This window comes from Octopus bimaculoides, chromosome 2 (assembly GCF_001194135.2).
Source record: "Octopus bimaculoides isolate UCB-OBI-ISO-001 chromosome 2, ASM119413v2, whole genome shotgun sequence".
Classification (NCBI taxonomy): domain Eukaryota; kingdom Metazoa; phylum Mollusca; class Cephalopoda; order Octopoda; family Octopodidae; genus Octopus; species Octopus bimaculoides.
Window position 1 is genome coordinate 115718885 of NC_068982.1, and position 10398 is coordinate 115729282.

At 37.7% G+C, this 10398-nt stretch overlaps 1 protein-coding gene across 8 annotated transcripts in view; it reads left to right on the forward strand.

Annotated features, from left to right (window-relative positions):
- The first annotated feature begins 2432 nt into the window (after window positions 1-2432).
- Window positions 2433-10398, forward strand: part of LOC106879350 (cadherin-87A) — a 72899-nt gene continuing 64933 nt past the window's right edge. For all 8 annotated transcript variants that reach the window (XM_014928859.2, XM_052978646.1, XM_052978648.1 and 5 more), the window contains exons 1-4: window positions 2433-2750; window positions 4347-4492; window positions 5062-5131; window positions 7391-7463. In XM_014928859.2, coding sequence (XP_014784345.1) covers window positions 2448-2750; window positions 4347-4492; window positions 5062-5131; window positions 7391-7463 — 592 coding nt within the window. In that variant the 5' untranslated portion in view covers window positions 2433-2447. The remainder of the gene's footprint in view (window positions 2751-4346; window positions 4493-5061; window positions 5132-7390; window positions 7464-10398) is intronic.

Consider the following 10398-nt stretch of genomic DNA (forward strand, 5'->3'; position numbering starts at 1 on the left):
TATATATATATATATATATATACATACACACATATATATATGTCTATGTAATTGTGTGTATGTGTGTGTATGTGTGTGTATATATATATATATATATATATATATATAACACTATCCGTATCACGTCCTCACTTTGTTGTTTTTTGTTATTGTTTTTTGTGTTTTTTTGAACTTATATATATATATATGTATATATACATATAAATAAAATGAAAATACAGATTGTGTACAGGACATCACCAATGAGTAAAAAATATGTAAACACACGAAAGAAAAGTACAGGACAAAATACCAAAAGAAGATAACTTCTCATCAGTTGTCAGACTGTGTATTACTCCTATTTCATGCTTTTAACAACAATATAGGGAACTTCATAAGACAGCAGCATCCAGAAATTTTAAAAGTATAAAATTAATGGAGAGTTAGAGCTTCAAACGAACAAACAATGACAGAGTGGACGTACAGAGTAAACAATCAACGAAGACAAGCATTAAGGGCTGTTGGGCCAAGATGAATTGTAATGAGTAACGTCGGGGAGAAATTTTTTCAGGGAAATAGAATAATTAGAAGAGAAGAAAACAGTAGAAGAAAAATGTTGGGAGCTGAGAAAAATGACATCCAACCTAGAGAGTGTCTAGTCCAGAAAAGATAGGGGCAAGAGAAATGGTCAGTAGTCTTGTGTGAGTAACAGAGGCAGAGGAGAAGGGGGACAAGAGAAAGGATGAGGGAAAGAAGCAAAAGGAGTGAGGGGAAGAGGGAAGGAACGACAGATAGTAGAGAGTGGAAGAAAGACAGATAGGGGAAGCAAAGAAAGTTATAGTGGGATAGAGAGAAAGAAAGAAAACAGTGTGTAGTTGCATATATATAAACACACACACATACATACATATCTAATACATATCCTCATCATAATCATCATCTAATGTTCAGGTTTCATGCTGGTATTAGTTGGGCAGTTTCACAAGATGTGACGGGTCCAAAAACAAGACTACATAATGCTCCAGTGTCTGCCTGGGCATGATTTCTATAGCTGGATGCCTTTCCTAATACCAACCACTTTATTGCATGTATTGGGTGCTTTTTTACATGGCACCAGCACTAGTGAGGTCACCATGCAACCTGCAAGACTAAGATTCCCTTTGATTCAGTGGGGCTATAGTAGAGAGGGAGGTGGCTCGATGTTTTGGGTTGAGGGATTAGAGTGTGAGAGAAGAGGCCAGAACAGAACAGATTGCTTGCTGTGGAGGAGCTACATGACAACTGACATTATTGAAGAGAGGGTGTGAGTGGCCAGTGTGGAACTAGCAAGAGATAAACAGTGATGATGAGGTATCAGGGTGTACCTTCAAGATATGAAGTGAGTAGAAATGAGTGGGAACATAAGAGCAGGAAGTGTAGGTGGGTAGAGGTCACAAGAGTGTATGGGAGAGGGAGAAATGCTTAAAGATAGGTTAAAGATATTTGTGTTTGTGTTTGCCCCTCCACTGTTGCCCCCCCCCCCACTGTTGCTGGTGTGTTTATGTCACTATAACTTTGCGATTCAGCAAAAGAGACTGATAGAATAAGTACTAGGTTTATAAAGAATAAGTTCTGGGCTTGATTTCTTCGACTAAAACCCTTTAAGGTGTTGCTCCAGCATGACCACAGTCAAATGACTGAAGCAAGTAAAAGAATAAAAGAAAGAATAGTTTATAGATAACATTGTATAACCGATAACATATACAAAATATTATTATTGTTGTTTATCTCTCTCTTGCATTCTGTTTCTCTCTCTATATATGTGTGTATGTGTGTGTGCATGCATTTATATGTTTATATGTAGGGTGCTGAAAAGTCCCTCGCTTTAAGGGTACCATGAAAGCCTTGGGTATCGTGAAATATCTCACTCCAATTTGGCAGTGATTGCTGCTACAGAGGCCTTGTAGGAGGCCCTGCCTTCTGAGTTCTTTTAACAGGGCTTAGAAAAACTGAAAGACTACTGCAATAAGTGTGTGAATCTGAGAGGGAATATGTTGAATAAAATCCTAATTAACTGATCCTCCTGTATCTTTTTTACCCAAAGCCAGGTACTTTTCTGCACTCCCTCATATATATATATATATATATATATATATATATATATATATTATATTATATGTATGTATATGTATACGTATATATGTAGATATATAATGTTTGTTTTTTCCTTTTTTTACAATGCAACCCATGCACACATACACACTCTCACTCATATGTACACACATATATGCATATTCACTGTCACAAATACATCATGGACTGAAATACTTATACATCCATACATTAAATACACACATACATACATACATGCATACATACACACATATATACACATACATACATATATATAAATACATATATTTATATATGTATGTATCTATACATTTCTACACACTTACACACAAATACTTACGCATACACATACATGCATGCATACAAATCTATGTGCATTCAGCTTTTCGCTGGACCAAATAACAGGTGTTGTAGCAGTGAGCAATTGTCCAACACCTGGAAAAAGCCCATGTTTGGATTATGAAGTGAAGCAACAATATAACCTCACTGTGTTAATTGTGGATAACAAAAATGACCCAAGCAATCTCCAGAAGAAGCAGGTGGAGTTGATCATCAATTTGCAGGATGCTAATGATAATGCCCCTATATTCTCTGAGTCTGTGTATTATGGAAAAATATTAGAAGGAAATACCAATCTGCTCAATGATGTTCTTCTTAATGTAAGTTTTCACCTTTTCTTTCCAAATTTACTGAGAAAGTCATGTACATCAAATAATCACATTTAAACCATTTGAAGGTTTGTACTTTGTACAGACAGCTGTGTAAAGAGACAAGAAATTGCACGTTACTGAAGGTATGCTTGTGTTTATATACATGCTTGTATGTGCATATATATAGAGACAAGTATGCAAATAAACAAATAAAACTGCTTGGGTTTGACACAAAATATATATACATATATACATATCCTCAGTTGCTTTATTTACCAAACTACGGTTGATTCAGATAGCTGGCCCCTCTGTTGGGTCCACATTCGGTGGACTCTCCTTCTCCCATGCATTCTTCACATTTAGCAGCCTTTCATAGTGGCACTTCCAAGCCTCTTTATTTGCAGAATCACTAAGTGCAAATGAACCATCATCTATACAAACACACACTTCATACACACATACATACATACATGATGGCCGTCCACTCGTGACCGAGGAAGACCATTGCCGACCTTCAGGAACATTGTGCATTCTAGGACTAACTTATATTTTGCATTTGCGGCTCCGTTGGTGGCTAATGAGCCCTTCTCTTGACAAGCATACACGACTGCAAACATTGCAGATTAAGCTTTCCCCCATTCACTATATGAGCCGTGCGCTTTCGCGCAGCTCGCTTAAGTTCTTCATGCTGGATACGTGCTCTCTCAAAAGTGTCGATCCCCTCCTTAACCTGCTTCCTCCATCTGTGGTGATGACAGGCATTGTTCTCCCAGTCAGTGTCCTGCATGTCACAGGCCTTTAATGAGGACTTGACACAGTCCTTAAAGCATAGCCTTGGTTTCTGCCGGAGTCATACATACATACATACATACATACATACATACATACATACATACATAAGATAAAACTTACTTGGAAATGGATGCGTGGCATTCGATCACATAATAATGTAAATAATTTATAAGTATATGCATGGCATAATGGATTAAAAATAGAGTGAGAGAAAAAGCAAGAAAAGGCAAGAAGGAAGCATATATAAAAAGTGGAGGGTTGAAAAACCAGAAAATGAGAAAGTAATCAGAAAAAAACAAAACAAAAGGGAAATAAGAGTTCTTAGATCTGAAAAGTATCTGAGTTCTTTCAGCTATGCATAGCTTACATTTTTTGATCTGTTAACATATGGTGTGGATTTTTCAACTACCTTCCACTTTATCATATATATGGTGTTGCATTTGATTTCAAATTCCATACATGACTAGCCAACTTAGCATGACTAACCAACTTAGCATGACTAGCCAACTTAGTAGCTTTGCTTTTTTGTGTTGATCTACCACCATGAAACAGTACACTACATATATCTTGTTTAACATCACTGTTTAATGTCCGTCTTATGTGTGTGTGTGTGTGTGTGTGTGTGTGTGTGTGTGTGTGTGTGTGTGTGTGTGTGTGTGTGTGTGTGTGTGTGTGTGTGTGTGTGTGAACATGTGTTTCTATACTTGTTTACTGATGTAGTAATGATGCATTTCACCAAATGCGTCTTTACTACATGCATTTGACCAAAGTTAAACATTAATCAAGTACTCTTCTTTCTATTGTATTTTCCAGCAAGTAACTGATCCAGATACAGTGGGTCGCCTACAGTTCTCTATAACAAAACAGGATGTAAGTGGATTGTTTGTAATTAATAAAGACACTGGTAAACTGACAGCAACTCGGCCAGTCAGTCTCACTGATGCAAGAAATGATGCTTAGTAAGTTGCTTGTAATTATTACTACTTGATAGCTTTGCATTCATTTTTTTTTCACATCGTTATTACTGTAGGTAGGAGATGTTTGCAAGTTGATACATTTATATATCATTGAAGGAAATGTTGATACAAGTAGAATTTTTTTCTATTCCTAACCATTCAGCTGAGAAGTTAGAGTGGTACCTAGGTATCAATTGACAGTTTAGCAGACTGTGACAAACAAAGGAGAATATCTTGGCCAGATTCACAATAAGTTTGAATCCATGATGTTCTAGTTAAAAATCCAGTGTTGTAACATCACAACCACTGAACTTCATCATTTGGCATGAAATTAAAGGAATGCTTGAGGATGGGGAAGGCCAATTATTAGAAGTAAAATGACTGTTCAACCTGGGTATCATTCATGAAATTAGTAGCAAATATTTTGCCCACTTTCAAGATAGAATGAAGTTTCTTACAATTCTTGTGATATTCAATGAGTTTCAGCATCCAGTCATTAGTTGTTTCAAGATATTTAGCCAGTCCATTTGTAGTGGTTTTGTAAGAATTATTATTTTAATTTTTTTTTCTAGCAATGATATTGAAGTGACTGTTAGTGATGGTGCTAAAACTGCCTTGGCAACTGTAAAGATTGAAATCATTGTAAGTATATGTCATTGAACAACTGTTTTACCAAACACATTATCTTCATCAGTATCATCATCATTACTATCACCGTCACCTTATTATCATCACTATTATCATCAATGTTATTAACATCATCATTATTATCATAATAATCACCATTATTATTTTTACCATCACCATCACCATCACCATCACATCACTGTTATTATTATCATATCTGAACTATAGGACTGTAAAGTGGAGTGTAGAGGGCACAACTGGTCCAATGTAATCTCCTATACATAGACTTTGAGTCAGGCCAGGTTAAGTAATGATGAAAATGATAGAAGAAGTAACAGAAAGTAGGTAAGTCTTGTAGTAATTAATGGTAAGAGTGACAGGAAAGTGTGATTGGGAGATGAGGTTATCACAGAGTTTGGAGAAGGTTACTTTGGCAAACCTAGTGGTACATCTCAGTCCATTTTACAACCACTATTTACATGACTTTCAATCTGCCATGCCTGCACTGTTGGTTGTGCCTTCTGTGGTTACTGGTCAACAAAGTCTCTTCTCATCTCCCTCATGCAATGCAGCATCTTGAGATCAGTTTTCACCATTTCATCCTAAATCCTCCTTGGTCTCCTTCTTCCTCAGATGCCATTCATCTGAGTACATCACACTTCTTTATACAGCTGTCACCATTCATACACACCAGGTATTCATACTATAATACTCTACTTTCATGCACTCTATATCTGATTCCTCTTATATTCAGTTTCTCTCTCATCTCTGACATTACACATCCAGTGAAGCATGCATGATTTCTTTCTTTCTAGTTTCTACTAATTCATTTCATTCAAGGCACATGTTTCATTACCATGCACCATTGCACTTCGTACACATATATCATACAATCTGCCCTTCACATTTAGGGAGAAACCCTTTGTTGATAACTGAGGTTAACTTTTCTAACCTTTTTCTCACTATCTAGCAATCTGTCTATCTATGTAACAGTATGTGTGTGAGTGTGTGTGAGTGTGTGTGTGTGTGTGTGTGTGTGTGTGTGTGTGTGTGTGTGTGTTTACGTATCTATCATATATAGGTATGTCATCATCATTATCATTGTTTAACGTCCGCCTTCCATGCTGGCATGGGTCGGACAGTTTGTCAGGAGCTGGCCAGGTAGAAGCCTGCACCAGACTTCTGGGATTGTTTTGGCAGGATTTTTACTGCTGGATGCTCTTCTTGACATCAACCACTCAGCAGAGTGAACTTAGTGTTTTTTACATGGCACAAGTGCAGGTGAGGTCAGTTTTGGCAAGGTTTTTACAGATGGATGCCCTTCCAAATGCCAACCACTTTACAGTGTGGACTGGATGCTATTTAAGTGGCACCTGCACTGACTGGATCACCAATTAACTTGCAAGACAAAAATCTTTTGGGAGGGGAAGGCGCATTGGAGGAAATGATCTTGTGTCAGATGATGAAAGGTTATAGTGAAACTGGGAGACAGAAACAGGTGTCTTGCTGTAGAGGAGGTACATACACACATCATCATCGTTGTTTAACGTCCGCTTTCCATGCTAGCATGGGTTGTTCGATTTGACTGAGGACTGGTGATGCGTGTGTATATATATATATGTTTGTTATTTCTATATTGCCCACAAGGGGCTAAACATAGAGGGGATAAACAAGGACAGACAAAGGGATTAAGTCGATTACATCGACCCCAGTGCGTAACTGGTACTTAATTTATCGACCCCGAAAGAATGAAAGGCAAGGTTGACCTCGGCGGAATTTGAACTCAGAACATAACGGCAGACGAGATACCACTAAGCACTTCACCCGGTGTGCTAACATTTCTGCCAGCTCGCCGCCTTATATATATGTTTGTATTCTATTAATAATTTAGTGTTAACATTTAATACAGGGAACAAAAATCTGCTAATTAGAAAACTTAAACGATAAGACATTATTAATCAATGACGACTATTATTTGCAATATTGTACATTTAATTTGTGATATTTTCATTACTACTTTGACAAGAACACTAAATTCTATGCTTTGTTAATGAGGCCATAGTCATATTGAAACATGCTTAGAATTGTCAAGTATATTTTCTTTGATAAGTAAAACTATAGTAAAGTGGGAATTATCATACATGATGTAGTAAGACCAGAAATTTTAATTAATTGAAATTATCCCGTTAATGGTAGGAATAATTTATATGATGAAGTCTAATGTTTCATTTACATTTTTGTTTACTTATTTCTACCATTTCCACTGAATTGCAGGATAAAAACAACCACAGACCAATATTTTCTCAAGGTTCCTACAGAAAGTGTATTTCAGAACAATTCTCCGGAGGTAAACTTGATAATTTTTTGCATTCTCTGTTCATATAATAGCACACCCACCCACCCATGTGCGTATGTGTGTATGTGTATTAATTTAGGTGTTTAATATTATCCATTACAGCTGATCTTGCCAATTAGTTTCACATTGGGTATTAAACAGGATGTTAGATAACAGCATGGTTTCATAAAAGTGCAATTGCTCTCTGTTACTGGAGGTGAAACACCACCTGCTGGCTCTGATGAGCAACAAAGTTTTACATAACCATGAGTCATGCTGTTACCTAATATTATGTATGAAACTGACTGGTAAGGTCAGCCTCACAAATAAATATGCAAGTGCATATTTTGTCTCACTCACACACACACACACACACATGCAGTATACATACACACATGCATACTTACATACATGTATATATATACATAAGTACTACATGCATACATACATACATACATATTACAATCCCAAATCAGTCTTGATTGAAAAGACCTATGATCAAAAGTGTATCAGTCAACTTGACCATTTCACATCTTTCTTTCTCCCCCCTTCTCTCTCTCTCACTCTTTCTCCTCTCTCTCTGTATTATATGTGTGTGTGTGTGTGTGTATATATATATATATATATATATATATATCGAGAATAACCAGCCAAAATTGCAAGGATAATCTGGATCTCGACTGAAGAAAGAAAACTCCGAATGACCTGTCTGTGTTTTCTTTATATCGTCTACCTGTATGTTTTGTCCCTTTCTTGTATCACCTAACTGTCTGCATGTTTTGCGTCCTTGTCCCATTCTGTATTATTTATATATATATATATATATTCTTTTCTCCTTTTACATACAGCAAGGATGACATTCCAAAGTGGTCATCAGTGGCTGTAGCATTGCCACTGCTGTCACCGATGGTGGTGTGGATGCTGTTGTTGGTAATACTGGGCCTGAGGCTGGTAGCCTTGCTGGCGCTGCTGGTGTTGGTGTGGTCATTAGCCATACAGCTAGGAATGTGCCTTATATCATGATCATCTTCCTTATCATCATCAGCAGCATCATTATCATTTTACACCTGCTTCTCCATTCTAGTATGGGTCTCCATTTGAGGCATGTTTTCTACAGTTGAATGTTCTTGCTATAAATATAGTGTAGATGTAAATATAAAAAAAACAAATTTCCATTTCAAAAGATGTGAATGATAGTCCCCAAAAATTATAGTCCAAATTTATTAGACATAAACTAATAGCCAAGTCCTGGGGTGGAGGGCAGGGGGTGATTTATCTCCCTTTACTCAGAATGAATTGTGCTACACTATGTGTGATGTCACTCTCTTTGAGTATGGCACAAGAAAAAAAATTGCATCCGGTGCAGATGTGGATGTGTGGTAAGAAGCTTGCTTCCCAGCCACATGGTTCCGGGTTCAGTCCCACTGTGTGGAACCTTTGGGCAAGTGTTTTCTACTATAGCATTGGGCTGATCAAAGCCTTGGGTTGACCAAAGCCTTGGGTTGACCAAAGCCTTGTGAGTGGATTTGGTAGATGGAAACTGAAAGAAGCTGTATTATGTATATATATATCAATAGGTGCCAATCTCTAACTGTAGAGGGAACATGTGGAAGGAGTAGACCGAGGAAGATGTAGGACTAAGTAGTGAGGAAGGACCTACAGACGTTGGGACTCACAGAGGGAATGACAAGGGACTAAGACTCATGACAGTTTGCTGTGCTTGAAAAGACATGTCAAGCTAAGTAAAAGTGTGGTTGCACTTGCATACAGGCTCATATCCTACAACCCTCTCCAGCTGAGCATCCCTAATCTTGCAGGGTCATCATCATCATCGTTTGACGTCCGCTTTCCATGCTAGCATGGGTTGGACGATTTGACTGAGGACTGGTGAAACCGGATGGCAACACCAGGTTCCAATCTAAATTTGGCAGAGTTTCTACAGCTGGATGCCCTTCCTAACGCCAACCACTCAGAGAGTGTAGTAGGTGCTTTTACGTGTCACCTGCACGAAGGCCAGTCAGGCGATACTGGCAACGGCCACACTCGAAATGGTGTCTTTTATGTGCCACCCACCCAAGCCAGTCCAGGGGCACTGGCAACGATCTCACTCGAAAATCATAGGTAACATAAAAAGCACCCATGCCGGTGCTGTTTAAAAGCACCCAGTTCATTCTGTAAAGTGGTTGGCATTAGGAAGGGCATCCAGCCACAGAAACTATGTCAAAACAGACGGAACCTGAACAGCTCTTCAGCTGGTCAGCTCCCGTCAAACCATCCAGCCCATGCCAGCAGGGAAAATGGACGTTAAATGATGATGATAATGATAATGATGATGATGATGATGATGATGATATATATATATAAATTCAGAAGAGTGGTACAAGGCACCAATATTTACTGGAAAATAGCAATTGATACAATTACGATGCTATTGTATAGCTTCACTGCGTATATACTGGCAAAAAATGTGTGTGCAACAAACATGAAAAATTTGTCTTACCTCTAGGAAGAACATTCGATAAATGGACAACCCAGATTTTAATACATTTGTATTGAAATATTTTTCATTGATAACTTCTTCACTGTTCTCAGTTTTGTTAATGGCTAGGCGTTCGGGCGAGTATACTTGGCATTGATGTGGCAACATTTGAAATATTGTCTAGGTAAATGCAGCTGATGAAGACTGATCAAATTTACGCTGTGAAACGTATTTGAAGAGTCTGAAACCGGTCCTGCATTATCCTATTCTGGGTTGTCCATTTTCGAATGTTCTTCCTAGAGGTAAGACAAATTTTTCATGTTTGTTGCACACACGCATTTTTTGCCAGTATATACGCAGTGAAGCTATACAATAGCGTCGTAATTGTATCGATTGCTATTTTCCAGTAAATATTGGTGCCTTGTTGTACCACTCTTCTGAATTTATATATATATATATATACCCTTA